Here is a 22,002-nt window from a genome sequence, read left to right as displayed (position 1 = left end):
AGCTTTTAGCGATAAGACCTTTGTAAATCTTCCCTGGCCTTATTTATAATTGCATTTTAATTTGATGTACAATAAACAATATTTGAACTATAATTAATCACTCATTAATTTTCCATCCAAATATTTTTAAATTAAATAATAAAATAAAGCTTTCAACAAACAAAACTTTTAAATAATAAGGACTTATAATCAATTCCCCCATTAAAATACTTTATCAATAAAATATCAAACGGAACTCATTGAAATTTACTGTATAAAATTAGTTCATGCCCGCCTTGCTGACTGTGACTTTAATAGATGATATTATTTTTTATGAATACGATATAAATAGATTAAGTAGTAGATGCCGTACTTTATGATATACTCTACCTATGCATAAAGTTTCATTCGAATTAGTTCTGCAGTTTTGGAACAATTGAGCAGCAAACACACACATTTGAATAGTAATAAGTTATATAAAACATTATTATAATACGACAAAATTAGAGAGTCACCAAATATTTTTTATATTGAATGAAATAATTCAAATTTATAGTTTATCTGTATAACGTATATTCTAGATAAGAAGTTATACAATGTTTCTACTAAAATATATAATAATTCTGATAAGCGTATTGAAATAAAAACGTATTAAATAATGTCAACTCTTAATACACTATCCAATACAATATGAATTATATCCAAGTACATTATCATGCGATCGGTAGGAGCTAAAATGAAATTAGTTGCACTATTATTTGCTTACGTTCACCGCAAAATCCTATTTAGCCTCTCCCCATTGGTATGTCTGAACGTGAAGGCTTTTGATGTGGTAATTGGTACCCCATGAGTCAGACGCGATGTTTGCGTAAAAATTTTACTCGCATACGAACGTTTGATGTTTTTTTTGTTTTCTTTATACGGTTAGTCTATCTTTCCTGTTCGTGACGTTGATCGTGTGTGCCATTCCCTTTATTTATGGGAAGGAATTTTGCGACATTGTTTACTACAGTCGTACTGTTTTGTTTCTCGTACGTGAACGATTTTTTATATTTTATTAATTTACTTCATAACTCTTTTGTCTTAAATCATTGAATACATATCGGGATTTACATGTTTATTTTGTTCTCGTTTATTAAACAAAATTGACCCTTAATCCCTCACTAATAAGGATAAGCCATGATTATAAGTTTCGTGCCTTCCTTTGGTTCAGCCAATTAGCGCGTTTCAGACTATTTCCATTCGGTGACAAGCTTGATGTTCGTACATAATCAGTTATCGCATATAACTGAAATTTTAAATAATTATGATATCCTAAACTAAAGTTTAGAAAACTTGATGTTTAAAATACGCTCGTGATTGTGTAATAATTCATGATAGATGAATATCCTATTTTAGCCGAAATGTTATCATAAAAATCTCTCGAATAAATGGTAACAGAAGCCTTAAGATTTAGTTTTTACTAGAAAACGTGTTTTTCATTTTATCGAAAAATTAATCTAAATACTCGAAACAAACATTTCCAGAAAGTTAAATACCCAATAGGAATTGACAATTAAATTAACACGAAACCATCAGTTTTCGATCCTATATAGTACGAGTAGCATTTATACTAGTACTAGTATCTCAATTCCGACTACATTAGCGTTTTTTTATTAAAATATTGGTTAACGAACGGGCAAACGGGCAGATGGTAAGTGGTCACCACTACCCGTAGCCATTGGTTCTGTTACAAATTTTAAACATACCTTACATCGCCAATGCGCTAACATCCTTGATAGCTAAGATATTATTTCCATGGCTGTAGGTACACTGGCTCACTCACCCTTAAAATCGGAACACAACAATACTAACCGTTGCTGTTTGGCGGTAGAATATCAGTTGAGTGATTACCAAACCTAGCTAAATTCCGACGGTAGTCTATTCTAATTTTGACCACAATAGCCTATCTCGATTTCGGCATTCTCAATATTAGCCATAGTATCCTATTTTAAATACCAAATATATGGGACTGCATATACATTGTAATTCACAAGTATGTGTACAATCACATATGCAACATCTTTCACTCACTCCTTAATAGATCTAATAGGAGAGAAAGAGATGAACTAATAGGAGCTTAATACTGTCAATTACGTCATAACTCTCCTGCTTCTTAGACTTTATCGTTAAAACTCAATATTCTTACCGATTTCATAAGCTAGCCACTAAGCTAACGAACCTATTCAAAATAAAAAACGTATCGGAACTGGCGTTTTTCATCGGTAACAGAATTGGAATCGTAAAAAGGGTCTGTTGAAATGAATAAAATTTCAATAAATTTTTATTTAATATGAATATTAAATGTTTATAGATGTACACACATAGAAAGAGCAGCTTAACAAATTTGCTATCCCAATAAACCTATGACGAACGTTAACCGTGATATAGATGTTTACGCTAAGCTCACATTAGCATCACATATCGTCTATCACGCAAACAATCTAAATTAACCGTATTATCTATAACTTAAAATTCAATTTCGTATAGCAGAAAATAATAATGGCTTAGTTTTTAGTTCGTTTGTAATATACTGTTATATTCTTGAACATATACGGTGTTAATTCCAAGTCGGATAGTCGTTTAACAAATTAGCAAGATTGTATTGATTGGAGCTATGTGGATAAATCGAAAATTAATTATGTACGTATATCTAAACATTTCAAAAATGTCAAGTATATAAAAAACAAAAGCCAGATGGAGCGTGCGGAAGATTATAGTGAAGCAACAGAAGCGAATACAAATTTTCGATAGTAGCAAATGTTGTGTCCTTTTGTAAATAGTGCTTTAAAAGCGCCTTAAAAGTCACCTTAATTAATCATTTTTGTATTCACATTTGTTGCTTCACTGTGACGTTGCTCCAGTTGTCACTGATTTGACATTAAGACTTATAAATCAAGCTGTAATACAATTCACATTGCACTACGCATATCATTTTACTGAATTTATCAGTTAACGGTTAGAAGTTAACAACCTATTCTTTTTCAGTATCTGTGTACTTCATGTAGCACTTAATACACGAACAACAGCAGTAAAAAGGCAAAGAAGATATCTATTATTCACACCAAGCACACAGTGGGGAGTAAGTATATTAGCTCTATATACATATACATTTAGATTACTTTAAATACTTTTTAGAATACGGCAACACTAAAAACGGCTTATTTTCACGATTCAACATATCTTAAAAAACACGTAAGATTATGCCACGATTTGCGACCACTTAAAAATTATTCCACGAAAAATTTGTAAAATTTTGGAAAGATTTTATTTTATAAAAAATAAAGAAACTAAAAGTCCGGTTAATCAAAACGTATGTATAATATTTTAAAGGCGAACTTTTGGATTAAATAATAATAATCTTTAAACCGAATTGATAGGATGCTGAATATTAAAATAAGAATTAAAAAAAAAAAGACTGACAACTATTTAAAGACATTATAAAGAGCAAGTTATGCAATATTACATTATAGTCAACATATATATATATATATATATGTTGACTTTTTGTACCAAAATACACGCCAATTAGCAAAACCTATTCGCTATTATTGGCCAACCAGCATTAATACCCTCATGATCCTTCAAATCTAGCTACTGGATTAAAGAAACATTCGTTTACCAAACTTCACATATTTAAAACTAATACACATCAACAACCGGCTATGAATAGACGCACAGTATGAATTCCAACGAATATGAATTAATATTCCCGCGTAGTCCGTGGGAGGCTGTGAGCGATGGCTCATATGTTTGAATACAAAGCAGAAGTACACGTGTGAAGATTTTCAGTGCGCTTCTGCGGGATGACAACTTAATACTTCTGACATTATCAACCTGTCAGCCGCACCGAGACGAGATGGTCCAGTGGGTGGAATTTGTTATGTAATATTAAGAGGCGTAGTGCGTTTAAGTCCGAACCGATAATACTGAGTTTTTATGTAATTCTGTGTTGAAACAATTAATCATTTGTCATGATCGTTGTATGTTGCAAATTATTTTGACACTTGCACTGGAACTAGAGAGAACTTTCTTCCTATATGTGCAAGCGTTTTACTAAAATACTAAATTATTTAAAATTGGTAGGCAGACGGACATAGGGAGCACCTGGTAGTAAGTTATCACCACAGCCCATAGACTTGGCAGCCCATGGCAATTTTGGAAATATCAGCCGTCCATTATCACTGCAATGCGCCACCAACGGGAACTAAGTTATGTCCCTTGTGCATGTATTTACACTGGCTCACTCACCCATCAAACCGGAACAAAACAATCCTACGTATTGCTGTTTGGCAGTAGAACATGTGATAGTGGTTGGTACCTACCCAAACGCGCTTGCATGAAGTCATCTCACAATGTAAATTAAAAAATAAAACGATCGAATTTCAAAAATCCTAATTTATAAAACAATTTTAATGTTTTATGACAAATTATATAACGAAAGTAGCAACGTTAACAGATTAAACGTTATTCGAACCCTTTTAGATCTTCGTTGATTCTTCGTATATTCGATATATTCCGGTCGGAAGCAGGATTTCATTTGGCAAGTTACCAAATGCATCTCACAACTTAGAAAATTATGTTGACATCTATATGAAATACATCTACATATAACGGAGCATTTGGTGTAATATATAACCAAATACATTCATATATCATGGCTTAATAAATTATAAGCCGTGACAGTCCAGTGGTGACAACAATCTTAACCAATGATTCTGAGTTCAAGCCCGGAGAAACCCATTAAATTCATGTGCTTAATTGGTATTGGTATTTAAAGGTACCTGCACGTTGATGAGAATCTACTACGTTTATTCATTATCACGCATGGGAGCAGTAGGATAGAGTAAGCTAAAAATCTTCTCGTCAAAAGGGAGAGGAAAACTTTGGCTAGCTGTGGAGTATTAACATGCTGTTTCTTTACGTATAGATCTGTCTATTCACTCACGAAGGCGCACCCTTCCACGTCAAATTATTATCGGTATGCATTAGTTTGAGTGAGTGACGCTCTTGCTTACAAGATGTCTTAGTGTACGTGAGACGAATAAAAGATTTGTCTGACTGTATTTCTTTCTTGCCAAAAAAAATTATGACATTTATTTAAACTCCGATAATTTAATGCGATAATCGATAAGGTAATCTTAATAAAACTGGGAATACAAATTCACATATGAGTGATGTTTAGATGATGAGAATTTAAACAAAGCATTTGTCTTTCATTTTTGAATTTCAAAATAATTTTGACGGAAAGAGATAAATATGTGTTTAACTAAGCATCCGCTAAACGCTAAGGGTGTTTGATAAGCTTATAGCGTTCATGTTTTAAAAAAATATGAATACAAGTAGTTAATTAATCGAAAATATACTTAATTCAATTTAATGATTTCCTCAATTTCATAGTCTACGGGATGGTAATCTGAAATAACTAGGGAAAGATCAGTCACTGGACCAAGTGGTAGATTCAAAGAAGAGGGAAGTGGTAGATTAAAAGGCTCAAGCTGCCCAAGAGTAAAAGCACCACATTTGTTCCGTGATAAATCATTAAGTGGACCATTATGTTTCTAATTAAACTTTTCAGCAAGCAATATCCAACCTAATGCAAAAAAGCATTCTAAAACCTATGACCTGGGATCCAACCTCATTTAGGTCCTGGCTTCACTACTGGATCTACTTACCTTCCTGAGGCACGAATGTATATACATACATTACCAACGCAGCAAGACCAGGACCTCTGGATCTTCAGCATTATATGTTAGCAAGTAGACCTACGAGATATTTCGAAATTGGCTAAGATCCATTAGTTTCACCCTTATATATTGATGTTATATGTGGCATATTAATATTTTTTTGAATAAATTTTACTAAAGAATGGATCTAAATTTAAAATTGCTTTTTTTAAATAGGTGTTCGCAACTGTTTCTGTACCGCTACCAGGTGACACATTGGTGAGCGTCGCTTGGTTTTTCGAAGCGAATTACTATAACGTGGACAATGCAACCTATTTGGAACCATTGCTTGGAGATATTGACGTAAGTATAGTACAGTATAGTCCAAAGTGAAGTTAAACTCAAAATCTAAATTGTAAATGCGAAACTAACTCTGTCTGCTTTTTTGCTGCAACGGCTAAATCATTTATCCGAAATTGATGATAGTACAAAGCAAGCTTGAACCCCAGGGAAGTACATAGACTACTTTTGCATACTTAAAACCAATGCCGCTAAAATGCGGGCGAAGCCCCTAAAATTAGCTCAAAATATGTAATACACTTGTTTATTGTTAACCAAAAATTTACTATCATTTCGGAAAGAAATAAGTCATAAAAGTTACCTCAAAGGTGTTTTTTTTTCCAGTAATTTTTATACTGCAATGAATCAACATCGATAAAGCCGTTTGGAGGAATAGAATTATGAACAAACGCACACCTGATATTTATCTATAAAGATTTGTAAACATGTGTTTTTGACATAATTCGATTATACACGTCCCATTTTTTTGGAATTATTTACGGCCCTTCGCCTGCCGAACGTTATGTCTTCTTGGGAAAACTTTTGCACGTGGTACTTACGAGCTCGATTGATGGGTGCTTTTAACGAAAAACTCCTTGGAAGCCTCTTAAGATACCAACGGGTTAAAATGTACTGGCTATATTCTACTCCGCCAGAACCAGGGCTTTGTACATAATACATGTATTTAACGAGTAACTCTTTTGGTTATCTGTCTCCCTAAAAAATAAATATCAAATAGAACTTATTCCAATTTATTATCATAATTTCCTGTGTCATAATTAACAGAAATATTGAAATATAAGGTTAAGAACACACCATGAAATCATACTGCACGAATTATGAACCGCTTCTAATCATATGATTGAGAAAGTAAAAAATTCAAGAGCTGATTTATGCAGTGCGGGACATTTTCATTTACACGTATTTTATAAAGCTTACCTTATAAAATACGTGTAAATGAAAATGTCGGGTCTTGTTTGAAATTCAATTATTTACCGTAATGATAAGGCCAGAGCTATCCACTAATTGAGGCCATCGGTGTTAATTTGGCAAAACCGTAGACAATCCGATTGTAATGAATTGTAATGATGACATTTACATCGGCCGAAATTGTATGAAAGGTGTTTTATACAGATGGTCCAGCATTTGTGTTACCAAATTATCTATAATGTTTTTTATTAAAAATAAATATATGTAACCGTCACGAAATCGGGATGTGAATGTAAGACATGGATATCGGTATTTTCTTATGAAACAATAATAATTAGGTACTAGATATGTAGTATATGCATTACGAACCACGCACATAAAGTGGAAGACAGCGGCGGCAACACATGACGGCGTGAGAGAACCTCATGCCGTTTGCCAAAAAGCCTTAAAAAATGGCAAATTATTTAGATCCATTTGAATTTGTTTACATGTTTTAGTTTTATTCGATCGCCAAACAATAACTGACCATCACTCGACATCAATGTACTCCGATTTTAAGGGAAAATACACCTACAGGCACAAAGAGCATAACATCTTAGTTCTCAAGGTTAGCGCATTGGTGTTCTAAGAAATGGCTAAATATTTCTTAGATGCGCAAATTTATTTGAGCGATGGTGACCCTTTACCATCAGGTGTTTGCTAGTCCTATTTTATAAACAAGAGAGTACATTTTTGGCCTTTACACATTACTTAAATTTGCAAGTTACTCTAAAAACAAAAAGAAGACATCATATAATAAATTATTTTAGTTACTTATATTAGAAAAGCAACTTTGACTCTCCATAGTAAATATAAATATCCTCAGACTTGACAAGCATATCTTGTTTTGTTTTCATAAATATTGAAAATTCCTCGATTTCTTATCATTATAACTGATACGACCAACTTCTAATTTCTTTGTAATCAGATCAATTGAAGGCTTTTCTCAATAAATTATGCTATAAATAAAGATATTGTCATAATTCTCATGACAAATTGTAATTGTGATCCATATTAATATTATAAGTACGGGTTATACTTTTAAATTGTCAAAATATAAACCGATGGTATACGAAGTTAATAATTTCCAGGCACCAAGTCTCCCTCACCTAAGGAAATCCAGAGACAACAAACAGTTTTTAACTCGACGGAGTTTGTACATATTTATTGAGGATATGCTAGAAAGGTAAAAAAAAGAATTTGTTCCGTAATTTCATGTATTTTCATGTATGGGTTTTAATTAATATTATATTTAACTAATATATGATCTATGTTATTAGAAATGCTGATGTCTTCCTTACCGATTTATGCTACCTCTGCTATTACCAATGGAAATTTTGCGTTGTATTGTTGTCTTCCGGTTTGAAAGGTGAATGAGCCAGTATAGTGTGGAGGCACAAGGGACATAGCATCTTAGTTCCCAAGGTTCGTGGAGCATTGTCCAGCTTAGAAATGCTGAATATTTCTTACAGCATCGATGTATATGGATGGAGGTGTCCACTTACCATCACGTGGCACAATTGAACCAGATCAACCTATATCATAAAAAAAAATCAAAACAAAAGCACCCAAGGACACTTTATTAGCCCGACACGGGGTTTTGAACCTAATACCTCGGAATCTGCAGCTAATATTCTAGCCAATAGTAACGAGTCTTTAGCATACACACCCAGTAAAAGAATGTCGATAAATACAAAATAACCAATTAACGCCATCTACTGATACAAAGCTATAACGAGCATCTTAAATTTTCAAGGTATATTGAATTAAAAATTATACCAGCATCATCGTGTAATTTAAAACAAAATTAGAAATATTTCCAAATGGCCAAGAATTTATCTTTCTTATATATTAGGTCATAATTTAAGGTTAAACTTAAGCTAATAAAGAGACGGTACATGCCAGCTTCCTAATCCAGTAATTCTACTGCCGAACACGACCCACTGAACATCTCAAATAAATTACTAGCTAGCGCCAGATACATACGTAATGATAAAATACTGCGATTTGAGATACTTCTACACACCTTTATTGAGTGGTGGGCTCTCTTCAGTAGTCTTTTGAAGTTTTCTTTCATTGGTTTCTTCTTTAACTAACTTTATTGAACATATTATCTGTTTTGTAATTTATGTTGATAGATGTTTATTTTTTTTTCAATTTAATTATTCAAATACAATTACAAAATTTTATCTATCTATTTGCAAGGTTTAATTAACATTCATTTGATTCATTAGCTTCATATTAAAAGAGTCGAGAAGGCGAAATGGTTAGAAGATGTTTTTTAAATAATTCTAAGATCGGTAATTGATAACAAACACATCAATAACACGTGTTTGAGTATGTTTGAAGGTTTTCCAACGTTAATCTTAATAGTGATATCATGGGCGCGTAAGGAAAAAAATCCAGCCTTCATTCTCATATCAATTACAAACTTTATAATTTTATTAAGACATAAAATTACCACAGAATAAAACACATAAATTCAATTAAAACCCAATTATCTTAAGGATACTTCTTAAGCTCTTGAAACTCAATGTATTTTAAACTCTTCAACATTACATTAATGATTTAAAGACAATGAAAATCGCTCTTTAAAGGACGATTCCTTGATTTTTACGTCTATTTTTCAGACACGGTTACCCGAGGCTATGCTTACTCAGGACCATTTGTGAGAACTCTTCGCAATTCTTGCATAACGGCGTCCTAGGCGATTTACTCCATCTTATTCTTACGTGAGTCACTTTAAGATAAGTTACTTATAAATACTCGGATTCGTTGTCTGGTAAACATCAGACGTTTATATATGAAAGTTCTTCTAAATTTTACATATCTTTTACATATATATTTATAGACTGTATAACTCGATATGCCATTAAACAAGTATTTCGGATAAAAAATTGGTGTATTTGGATAAATGTAGTGTCATATAAGTTAACAAAATTCATTTCGTGCTATATAATGAATGAAAACATCGTGAGGAATTTTGTATGCTATGGAAAACAAAATTGCCAGAAGTGTATCAACATCCAATGTACAATGTACTTTGGAACAGCGTGGTGAATAAAACCGCAAAACCGCTCCACGAGAAGAGATTTCTTTGACCAGCAATGAAACATTATATTATTCTAATTACAAGAATTAACATTCAAATTATCATGAAATATTCTAATATGGTCGACCCGAACCCGAATAAAAGCAATTCCATTCCCAAACCAATCAAACATTGGTGCAACGGTTTGAGCTCATTAAACCCCGACCCCATAGTGTTGACATTGTAAAATTTAAACGATTTAGAGATTTACGGTCTCTATAATAAACTTGAAAATTCCAAGCCACTGGTGGAATATTTCATATTAGGAAAGTAATATCAGGACATGTGGTGACTGTGAAACATTGCGGCACAGATGAAATCTAATAAATGTACCAGACATTTAAGGGATGTGAGAAATCTAGATACCTCTGAATAGTACGTCATCTGTTTTCCAAAAGAAATTTATACAGTCGAATTTTATTCTTTTCAAAACTAAAAGCCTTTGTCTTCTCAAATTTTGCCTTCTTCGTTTTACAAATACGGGTTACTAAATTCGTTTCCTTAAAATGAACTGTTAGTTTGTTTGTTTTCAATTACATTTGTGCTTAGTATACGGGCGTTCCGCTTTTGATGTAGCCATTTATGGGAAAAAAATCGCTGAGTTTGAATTCCTTTATATACATTAGTATGTTTTTTTAAGGCCTTCAGCGTCCATATCAGAAGACGATGTTGATGATTCCTACTACGAGGCGGAATACTGGGGCCTGGAGAACAAATGCGAGGACTACATCAATCTTTGTCAAATCAATCCTATCGAGAGAATTTCAATGGTATTATAATAAATAATTTTTGCTAACTGTTCTTTCATTAAATCACGAGAATGGCAATGTCCAAAATAAATTAATTATATGTAACTCGTACCTTGTCATGAACATAAATTATGACATTACAAATACAACACGGAACCAGTTTTATTACTTGGATTGGCATGGCATCAAATTGGCAAATAGTATATGAGGCATTCATAAATTTAATTCATTGAATCGTTAATATACATCAGTACCGATCATTTTTCAGTTACGAAAAACGAGCCATAGAAAAGCTGCTTTAAATTTTTAGATCACATACACATTACCAAAAAATGTTTATAGGAACACTTTTGAATTACGCCTTGTCGATAATGTTACGATTAGTGAGCAAAACGAATCGTTTTCGAATATAGCAACTGAACCTTAATCATAAATCGTCATGCCAAGTGCCAATAGGATGATTTTTTATGGCATTGGTTGGCGGACGAGCATATGGGCCACCTGATGGTAAGTGGTCCCCACCGCCCATAGACAAAAGCGCTGTAAGATGTTATGTCCCTTGTGCCTGTGATTAGACTGGCTCACTCACCCTTCTAACCGAAACACAACAATACAGAGTACTGTTATTTGGCGGTAGAATATCTGATGAGTGGTACCTACCCAGATGAGCTTACACAAAGCACTACCACCAAGTAGTGGTTCAGTCTGTAGTAGAAAAAAAACCTGCAATTCACTTCACTCACATATATATAACATTACATCATACGATCGAGATGTATATACATAAACTAACACATAAGCGCAACTCGTAATTACCATAAAAGCTGCTTTCATATCATGAAATATTCAATACTATGATGGTGCTATTCATTCCCTAAAAACAATTATCTCTTCCGTCTAAAACGCATACTTGGACGAAAAACACACTAATCGGGCGTACAATCAATATATCGTTATCGATAACACTGTCAAGTAATACATTTAAAATATCTAAGTGAACTCTGTTCATATTGTCATAAGAGTCAAATTTCAATGGCGTTTTCAACTCGTTTGCACCATCAATCGGTATAGCTGACGCGGTAAATATTGGCGTATAGGTAAATTGCTTGACTATTCGTTTCAAAGCAGAATATAGGATTTGAGAATTCAGATTAAAAATCGTATTTACACATTTATGTATAGTGAATGAATGTACATATATAATGAAATGTAGATCTATATATTAATAGATAAAAATTATGATGCAGTAGAAAAAAACAATGTTCGAAACATTCGAATTAATAATGTTTTCCTAAAATTTTAGAGATAATGATGAGCCAACACTAGTTAATATTATGATTTAATATATTTCGTGAATAAAAGTTAAAAAATATAACTTTGAAACAAATTACAGAAAGAATACAAAATGCAGACATGTCCGAGTCCCTTTTTTAGTCTTAATTACGATATAATTTTGTAAAAGGAATGAAGTTGCAAATCTTAATGTAATAATAATATTTGTGACTTTTTCTGTATCGTAAGGTTGAAAAGAGAAATAACTATACGCTCTTCTTGGTCAAATTCTCATTTCACTTGCTTTACGTAGTGCTGACATGACAGAATTGCAAATTGATGATGCAAAAACGTTGTAAACGAAACTAGGATAAATTGCTTCTAATGTTTGTTTCGGGCTTAACTTAATATTTAATAAAAGGAAAAAACCTGTTATAAGGACATAATTCGCTTATTACGATTGTACAAATTAACTGCTTCATCTAATGATTCGATTTGTAGAACAGCAACTTTAAAGTTCTCGTAATCGAATTCTGGGTCAGGTTAATTAAAGTATACCTAATTTTTTTGTCAATCAATTCTCTGTAGTGTTTAATTCTTAATAGAAAGTTGACACGCCCTAGTCTAGTGGAGGATTCCTTAGAATCTTCTCTGTTGACTCTGATCGCAGTGAACTGTTTTTTTTCCAGCTATGATACCGGAGAATGAGTATAAATTATGGTAATAGTACTAGTGTAGTATAAATATAAATTATTCACTGTAACACTGATAGTCATAATTCAAAATGTCAATAGAATATTTAATTTTAAAGGGAAATTATTAGTTTGGAATGAACCTGATATTTTCCGAATGAAGCTTACAAAAATCAACAAATTGAAACCAATAATAATTCCAAGCACAAAAGAGGCAAAAAAAAATTAGCACGAATTGAAATCTACGAATAAAATATTAATGGCAGGTTACTTATCCAATGCCTGTTTTAAATAACCGTTGAAGTTTCGCTTGACCTAATGTAAAAATAATAATTCGTGCTTCAAAAGCCTTGATATCCATCTGAACTAAATAAACAGTGAGCAAGCATCGCTTTATTCGACGCCAATTAAAATGTTTGCGCCCCCTTTTGTTTGCGAAGCGATTTTATTGCTTGCATTCGAAGCGCCAAATTACTGTTGACATGCCTTTCTGTAGTTGCCTGTATTATAAGCGTCTAAATACTAGTCGTATATAATTCAATTGCTGTTTTGAATTTTTCATATTGATCTTTGAGTATTATTAGTTCGATGGCTGCAGAGCAGAGCCATGGCGACCAATATCAAGGGACGTTATGCAGTTGGCGCTTGCCAGCGTATTTGCCAAGGATATTTTAGAATGCTTAAGTATGACATTATTTATTCCTTCACTCACCCAACGGAAAAACATCTTTGGCATAACCGAAAACTGTTCAGGAATATAACCAATAGGGTATGACTTGCTTTACGTTCTTTCCAAATACCAACTGCCGGGTAAGACCTGAGATTTTATGTCATCAATCTCTCAGGATCTGTGGTTTTTGTTAGCTAACCAATAGATCATCGAAGCATTTCAGTTCAAGAAATTTACAGTACGCATGAATATTTGAAAGGTTTTTGTAAGTTAAGGGAAACAATTAAGTTGATAACATAAATAAGGCGTTTGGAAAATTGGTACTCCCTAAAACGTTAAATAATTAAAATCTCCATAAAGGTATATTTTTTTATAAAATATAATGAACTTTTGAGTTTTTAGACATTGAAGAGTAAATTCGCAGAAGGCAGTTACTAAAACGCCTTACGCCCTAGTCTCGGTATTACTCAGCCAATAGAGAACATCCCTGCAAGTGTCAATTTTATAAAATACGTGTCAAAAATTGGTAATTCGTCATTTCAATCTAAAAAGTGATAAATTACAGCTTATGTACCACTGTTTATACGAATGTACAAATGTTTTATTGAATGAACTGGTGACGGATGATACACAACTAACTAAAATATGTATGTTATATCCATATTTGTAAAAATATGCATGTTGTAGCTGTATTTATAGTCATTTATTTGTTTGCGTATTTTGTATTAAATGTTGAAACGTTCAATGTAAATTGTATATAATAAAAGTATGAAGCCAGCAATGGAAGTCAAACACATTTTATTAGACTAAATAAACTCTTGAGCTTGTTATTGATTTTCAATTCATTCTCAATAAATACTCGAACTATCTTAAATCGTTGCACATTCTTAATATGATATATAGGTTCAATAAAGTTGAAATACCAACGAAAGACAACGTCGCTACTGATATTAGCACGTTTTTCATAGTCACCTAGTACTGTTACAAAGTCAACAAAATTTCCATACATATGATCGGCATAATGCTATGCGTCCACTGGACAATCAGTATTTTTTTTGTACTGTGATAAACAACATCTGCGTTTTGGAATACAAAATTCAAGCCACGTTCTAATTTAATAAAAAAAAAAAACATTTTTTTTAATATGTGATAAATATTTAGACGTCGTGTAAATTAAATCATCATAAATTTGTGAAAGGCAGAATACAATATTTAAAAAAAACTTATCAGTAAATACACTGTTGTTTAAACAAAATGGTGTGGACTCGAACTGTACTTTTACTGTAAGTAATCTTACTATTTTTTAAATTCATAATAACATAATATATAGTTTAGTTTTAATTAAATTTATGATTTCGGATTTAAATTAGACATTGCAATAAATCACATAGGATTATACGAATGTATTTTTTGTAAATACTTAAAATAAACAAATACGAGCGATCGATCGGGTTTTTCAGATTCAGAATTCATATGAAAAGTATCCTAGTCATGGTAATACTGAGAAAATGATAGGAATTACTAGAGTACCATACTTGGATTAAGAGTTATAAATATTCAAACTAAATGATATTTTTTATCTGTGGTTTTTATGAAAATATTTATTAAAACAATATAAATTTATTTACATACTTTCTATTGAGTAGTTCTTTATTTGTTAAAAATATAATTATCAATATTTAATATAGTAATATTAATTCGTGCAAGCCTGCTGGGTAACCTACCTACCTACCCGAGACATGCCATCTCAGTTCCCAAGGTTGATAACGCATTGGCGATGTAAAGAGTGGTTAAAAATTCTTACGCTGGAAATATCGATAGCCAATGGTGACTTCATACAATCAGCGCCCATTTGGCTGTCTACCTAACAATAACTAATACAAATGTAAAATATTGTCTGATATTTTTGTGATTAGGGCGACACAGTATGTCAAACACAATTGAAGGTTAATTTTTATAACAATAATTAAAAATGAAATAAAAGTGTGTATTTACTTATTGATTTACGATAAACTTACGCCCATGTAAGAAAAGAAACGACTTTTAATGTCATCATTGACAATGTCAGTTCCTAAATCATAATTAGGATACTTTTCACGAGATGCTTCTAGGTTATCTTTTTCATAGCTCACAAAATTAATTTGTCATGTCACTGCGCGTTCGATGACTTTAAATGAAAGAAAATTAAATTTTTTTCTTTACACATTTATAAAGTAAACAAAAATTTAATAGAACCAACAAAAGTTACACAGTAGGTACATATATATTCGTAATTTAAAAACGTGAATCGATAAATTTTACATATTCTCGATATTTTACAAATAGAATTCTAAGTTTACGAACGTTTCTTAGGTAAGTAAAAATTCCTCCAGACGAACTTGAGTCGAATGCAAACTCCATTTTAATTTTAAATCTTTTCTTCCGCTTCGAAGACGTCGTTTTGGTTTTATGCAATGCAAAATAAGAATACTACTAGAACAACTATTTGGTCGTTTTAGTTACGATTCGTTGATGTTATGTTAATTTTAATTTACACTTTATCGAATAAATTCAGCTAGAGACAATTTATTCCTTAATACACAATTTATATTTATCAGATACATATTTTTATCAAGGCACTTACTTTACTTTTTACTTAAATTCTTTCTAATTGCTGATGGTCTGCTAAATTATATTATATTATACATATTTTAGAATCAAGAAAGAAACTATACTAATATTCTATACAACATATAGCTCATAAGCTATATGGTATAATGTGAATATGTTAATTTAGAACGTGGAAGAAAATCCATTATAAAATACATTTTTTTTATTCACAACTATTATTTTAATTAATTTAAAAATACTGTTGACATTATAATTAACCATTATTTAAGATCTACTCTTTAATGTGTGTGAATTAACTATGTACGTGTGTTACAGGACTGCACTGTATATGTCTCGTTGTGGTGGGCACGATGTGGCCAAGAGAGGCCTAATCTTTCCACCTACAAGTTTATATGGAGTAAGTATGGCGAGTTTACGTTTAAATAAATATATTATAATAAGATTTTATATCAAAGACAAGATTGGATATAAAATCTTAGCTCCAAATGTTGGTGACGCATTGGCGATGTAAGGAATTGTTATAATTTTCTATAATAATTTTCTAACAGTGTTGTGTGCCAATGTTTATGGGCGATCGTGACCACTTACCAACATTTGTTTCATTTTCATTGGGTCTTTGACTTTTAGTTAATTCTTAAATATTGTCATCTCTGAGATTTGTTTAGAAGAATATTTAATTCGTCTCCTTATTTAAAGATACGCTGAGTTTATTTTAATTCAATTTAGTATTTGAATTAAATGATTCTTGACATAATGCACAAAGACAGAAGTTTTTGTTATTGTAAAATTAAATATTATACAAATGTTTCGATGTCATCCGGTTTTGAATTATATTTATTTTACTCAACTCAACGAAAATGTTTGTTTCAAGTTCAAAAGTTTTCGTTTGAAATACAGAACTCAAGAAGAAATATGAAGTTTAATTAATTGAATGCCTTTTTGCTTATAATGTTGCCATATAAAAAATCTTTTCTATAGTGTAATTGTAAAAAGTTAATAATAATGTATTACTATATCTTACTTGTCAAACTATATGGAATAGTATTTATATAAAAAAAAAAATGATTTTGGATTTGACATCCCGCCGAATTATGAGAGTGAGAAAATAGACAAGGTACTTGTGTTTGTTCATACATTTGTAAACGATAATTCCCGTGCGGTTGCTTATTCTGGAAGAAAAAAAAAGCCTTTACTTTTTGTGATCTTTTTTACACATTGATTCAATTTTATTCAATTTCTTATTGTTGCATTTATATTGTACATAAATTCATACAATTCATTTCTTATATTAAAATTGATAGCTACTGCCCCTAGAGGTCACCTCTGTCAAAATGTCATCCCATAACATGATCAATGTTCTTTACGTGTTTTAATTATTCTTAATTGCAGACGTTCCTTGCTATTGCCGTACCCCTCGACATACCGGACAGGAATGTATTCGTTTCCTACAATTTTGAGTCCAACTACGCAGTCATCAGCAACATCACCCAGATCGATGAAGTTATATTCCCAAATCTACCCGTAAGTTAACCTTAGTAAAATTATAATTTTTTTTCACAAAACCAACTTCGATTTTTTTCTGAATGTACACTTAGAACTACATTGAACACAACTTAAAAATAAACATTAAAAAAAAAAACGTTTTTACTAAACTTAAAATTCGTAAAATTGAAAAATACAATTTTCCGACTGCTTCCTATTTTTTCCGCAAAAATAAGTTTTGCCAATGATACATTACGTCATAATAAATAAAAAAAGAAAAATCGATGTTTCATGAAATTAAATAAATATATAGATTTATCCGTTATTTTCTTAATCAATACATTAGCTGATATTATTATTTAATATATTGTCTAAATATGTTTTTTAAATCGATTAAATATATAATATAAAATCTGAACCATGTCAAGTTACATTACAATTCATAAACAACAAAATAACAGTTTGACAGCGAATTATTCAGAAGACATTTTGGTATCAGTCCAGAAATGCCCATGTTACAATTTTGTTATATTTGAAACATTTTCAAATATTTCTTTTCAGGTGGTTACTGCACGTCACAGCCGAAGCATAACACGGGAGTTGGCATACACGACTCTGGAAACGAAATTCAAAGAGTAAGTTCATTGATTGAAAACATGGAAATGTTATCGAAGCACGTTCTTTTAAACATACATACGATATCATGAACTGAAAGCTATATTCCTTCGTTTTAAATTCAGGTACTGAGTTTATTTACAATTTTTCTTAATACATGAAAAGATTTTCTAAAATTCTGATTATTGGAATTTAGAATTGGATAGGAACATCCGATGTTTGCCAGCTATTTACCCTTTGATAAGAAATCTCTTTTCACGTATATTTCGTTTTCATTTTTGAAGTAATTCTCGAGTAAAATTATAATAATCTGTTGCATCAGACACGGTATGGAGGGGAAGAGCTGTATGCTTCGGAATATTTGCGAGGCCGCTGAAACGCCGCTTCATCACAACGGTCTCTTGGGACACATAATGCATATTGTTTTCACGTGAGTATCGAAAACGCTTTAATTCAGCTTTATCTGTGTGAAATAAAATAGTAAAGTATCAGTTTGTAAATGTACCATACATGAGCAAAATTATAATAGCAAATTAAGTAAATGAACATTTTGTAAATATTTGGCTAACTACCAAAAATAATCGGATAAAATTACTCATTTCAAGTTTTAGGTGATTATTTAGTATTCTGTTTAAGTTGTGGCATAACTAAACCTACTGTGCTATTCTGTAAGAAATCACTTCATATCTCACTCTTGATTTAAAAACTTTAGATGTTATCCTATTTTAATACCTAAGTAACAATTATTATAAATCACTTTCGGAAATGATTTTTCTGTTTGTTCTTATATAATAGCACTATGGGTACATTGATAAAACAGACGATTAAATACCAACCTCCTTTATCGCAAGGATACGATGTTATACTATGCTATTCGTTTCGTATTAAAATGCATGAGACACATCCAAAGAGGCCGATGTCAAGTGCATAGCTCTGATAACATCACATACATAAGACCATTTATTACTGTGAAACAATCTCTTAACCCAAATCAACTTATGTAAACCTTTGTACATATCATTAACAGTACAAAAATTATGTTACATTTATAAAACTGGTATTTTTTTTTGTATTTTAGTATTGATTATTTTATTTTTTTTACTTGCATCCGTTAATATTTTGCACGATATTATATTTGACATATATTAATCTACATATAAAATATTATGTTGTAACTGTTACTTTAATGTGTTTCATTATATTTATTAAAAAATATAGTATTCACTTGCTAATAAATTATTTGATTAATTTCAGACCGTCTTCATCAAAAGAGGAAGGTTTAGACGACGAGTATTACCAAGCAGAGGCAGACGGTCTGAGAGGCGACTGTGACAAATATCTCGACCTCTGCCCTTTTAGTCTCTTTGACGTTGTGACCAGACTCGTTGAAATACGACATTAAAATCTCTCATAAACCTTTTTTTTTTTTTCATTGTCTTTACTTATTTTAAAAACCCTTTAAAATTAGTGAATGGTGCGATTTTTGCATTATACTTTGGGTAAATTTTATAATAAATACAAATAGAAAAAGAGTAAAGTAACCGACTCTTCGAAGAAAAGGTCGTGAATTTGATGTCACTGTTTTTCAAAAAATGATTTATAAAGTGGCTGCGGAACAAGGAAAATATGTTCCATGGTAATTCATTGAATTCAAGATATTCATTATAGGAGCCGAGATGGAGTGGTTAGAACGCGTGCATCTTAAACGATGATTCAAACCCAGGCAAGCACCACTGAATTTTCATGTGCGTGTGTTTATAATTCAACTCGTACTCAAAGGTGAAGGAAAACATCGTAAGGAAACCTGCATGTGTCTAATTTCAACGATATTCTACCACATGTGTATTCACCAAACTGTATTGGAGCAGCGTGGTTGAATTTGCTGCAAACCTTCTCCTCAAAAGGAAAGGAGGCCTTAGCCTCTACTGGGAAATTTACAGGCTTCATTCATGATAATAAAATGGAAATAGGACGATCGATATGAAAAGCTTTGATGGTAAAATCGATGAGCTAGCGGCAAGTAAAGTATTAACTCATTTACCTCTTCGATAACTAATCTTGCGACTTCAATCTAACAGAATTTAGATTTTATCGTCAGTTATTTTCTATTTTACTTTATATGGTATATTATATATGTTCAATTCAAATACATTTTTCACTTTATAAATTAAAAGAACACTATAAAAATATAGATACCTATATATGAATAGATAAAGCTGAATGAAATCATAATGAGAACTCAATATATGAATGAACTCACTCTTTTTTTTTTGGCAATGTATACGTTTTTACAACAGGATCCCAGAAAACGTTCAAAATTATTCAATTATAAAATTCAAACGAGTCGTTAAAGAGCGTTTGTGTGCTAAAGGATATTACAACACTAATGACTTTTTAGTTGACTGCACACCTTGGGAATGAAATGATCGCCTCCAGGCTGTTTCAAATAACTAAAGTTGTACATGGAAAAAGGCTAAAAAAAAAAGAAAAATATATCCCGCTGAGTTTCTTTCGCCGGTTCTTCTCAGGTCCGAGGTGCTAAATTCCGAACCGGTGGTAGATTTTTGACAATCAATAAGCAAGTGTAAATACTTCTATATTGAATAAAGATTTTTGACTTTGACTTTGACTTTGGTGGTAGGGCTTTGTGCAAACCCGTCTGGGTAAGTATCACTCATCAGATATTCCACCACCAAACAGCAGTACTCAGTATTGTTGTGTTCCGTTTTGCAGGGTTAATGCCAGTGTAACTAAAGGCACAGGGGACATAACATCTTACTTCCCAAGGTTGATGGCGCAATGGTGCTGTAAGGAATGGTTAATATTTCTTACAATTGCATTGTCTATGGACGGTGGCTACCACTAACCATCAGACCTATATCGTAAAAAAATAAAAACTTGATATTATAATAATCCTCCAAAATTATTTTATAAAAGACAAGTGCTAATAATCGTAACAATAACAAAGGTGTTCAAAGAGTATTTTCTAAGTAGTTTCAAAAATTTTAAAAAAAATTATTAATTCCACCAATCTATACTTGGCGCAAGACCTTGGCGCCAAGCAGCAATTCTTAGTATGTTGTAGTTTTTTTGTGAGTGAGCCTGTAGTTAGGGGCACAAGGGATATAACATCAGAGTTTCCAAGATTGGTGGCGCATTGGTTATGTAAGAATGGCGCAATGTTTAAAATTTCATATAGCGCCAATGTCTATGGACATTGGTGACCAATTACAATGAGGTAGACCATTTACCCGCCAACGTATTCCATAAAAAAGCTGCTTCAATTCAGGTTCGTGGATGTAGTAGAATTTCATTTTCACCTTCTTCAGCGTTGAAAACGAGATGAATCATAAAGCACAAAAATTTTAATATCAATAATGCTTAACCCATATTATATAAGGTAGGGAATGAAAATGTAGTGAACAAAAGAAATCGTCGAATTTCATCAAAAAAAGTCGGTCCAATTTCGATCACACGTGATTTGTACCAAAATACGTGAAAAAGCGTGGAACTGGAAACACATAATTCAACAACCAATTAATCATTTATTTATGTTTCTATTAAAATTCGAATAAACGAGAATCACTTTGTTTTTAAATTATATTGTAAAATAAATATTTAATTTTGAAATAGGCTCGTATCATCGCATCGCATCGCATCAATATACGGAATCGAATTCAATGAAAAGCATCAGTCCGGAATTTTGATTTTACTAAGACCAATGAACAAGAAATTCAGTACTACTTTCTATTTTTCTGAAATAAAATGAACTAGAATAAGAAATTTAATTCAACGGCGTATTTTAAATATTAGCAGTTACTTTCAAATG

At 31.8% G+C, this 22,002-nt stretch overlaps 2 protein-coding genes across 2 annotated transcripts; both read left to right on the top strand.

The window, feature by feature from the left end:
• The first annotated feature begins 2,582 nt into the window (after window positions 1–2,582).
• LOC125067898 lies at window positions 2,583–10,862 on the top strand. Its single transcript, XM_047676794.1, has 6 exons — window positions 2,583–2,661; window positions 3,007–3,100; window positions 5,922–6,047; window positions 8,084–8,178; window positions 9,623–9,724; window positions 10,724–10,862. The coding sequence occupies exons 1-6, from the start codon at window positions 2,636–2,638 to the stop codon at window positions 10,860–10,862; spliced, it is 582 nt and encodes a 193-aa protein (XP_047532750.1). The 5' UTR covers window positions 2,583–2,635.
• Window positions 10,863–14,614: 3,752 nt separating this feature from the next.
• On the top strand, window positions 14,615–19,579 carry LOC125067861. Its single transcript, XM_047676700.1, has 6 exons — window positions 14,615–14,749; window positions 16,392–16,473; window positions 17,466–17,597; window positions 18,120–18,193; window positions 18,496–18,603; window positions 19,428–19,579. The coding sequence occupies exons 1-6, from the start codon at window positions 14,721–14,723 to the stop codon at window positions 19,573–19,575; spliced, it is 573 nt and encodes a 190-aa protein (XP_047532656.1). The 5' UTR covers window positions 14,615–14,720; the 3' UTR covers window positions 19,576–19,579.
• Window positions 19,580–22,002: the final 2,423 nt, after the last annotated feature.

The sequence above is a fragment of the Vanessa atalanta genome, chromosome 12, assembly GCF_905147765.1.
Source record: "Vanessa atalanta chromosome 12, ilVanAtal1.2, whole genome shotgun sequence".
Classification (NCBI taxonomy): Eukaryota; Metazoa; Arthropoda; class Insecta; order Lepidoptera; family Nymphalidae; genus Vanessa; species Vanessa atalanta.
Note: the sequence above shows the minus strand (reverse complement) of the source record. Positions and strands in the feature narration are given on the sequence as shown.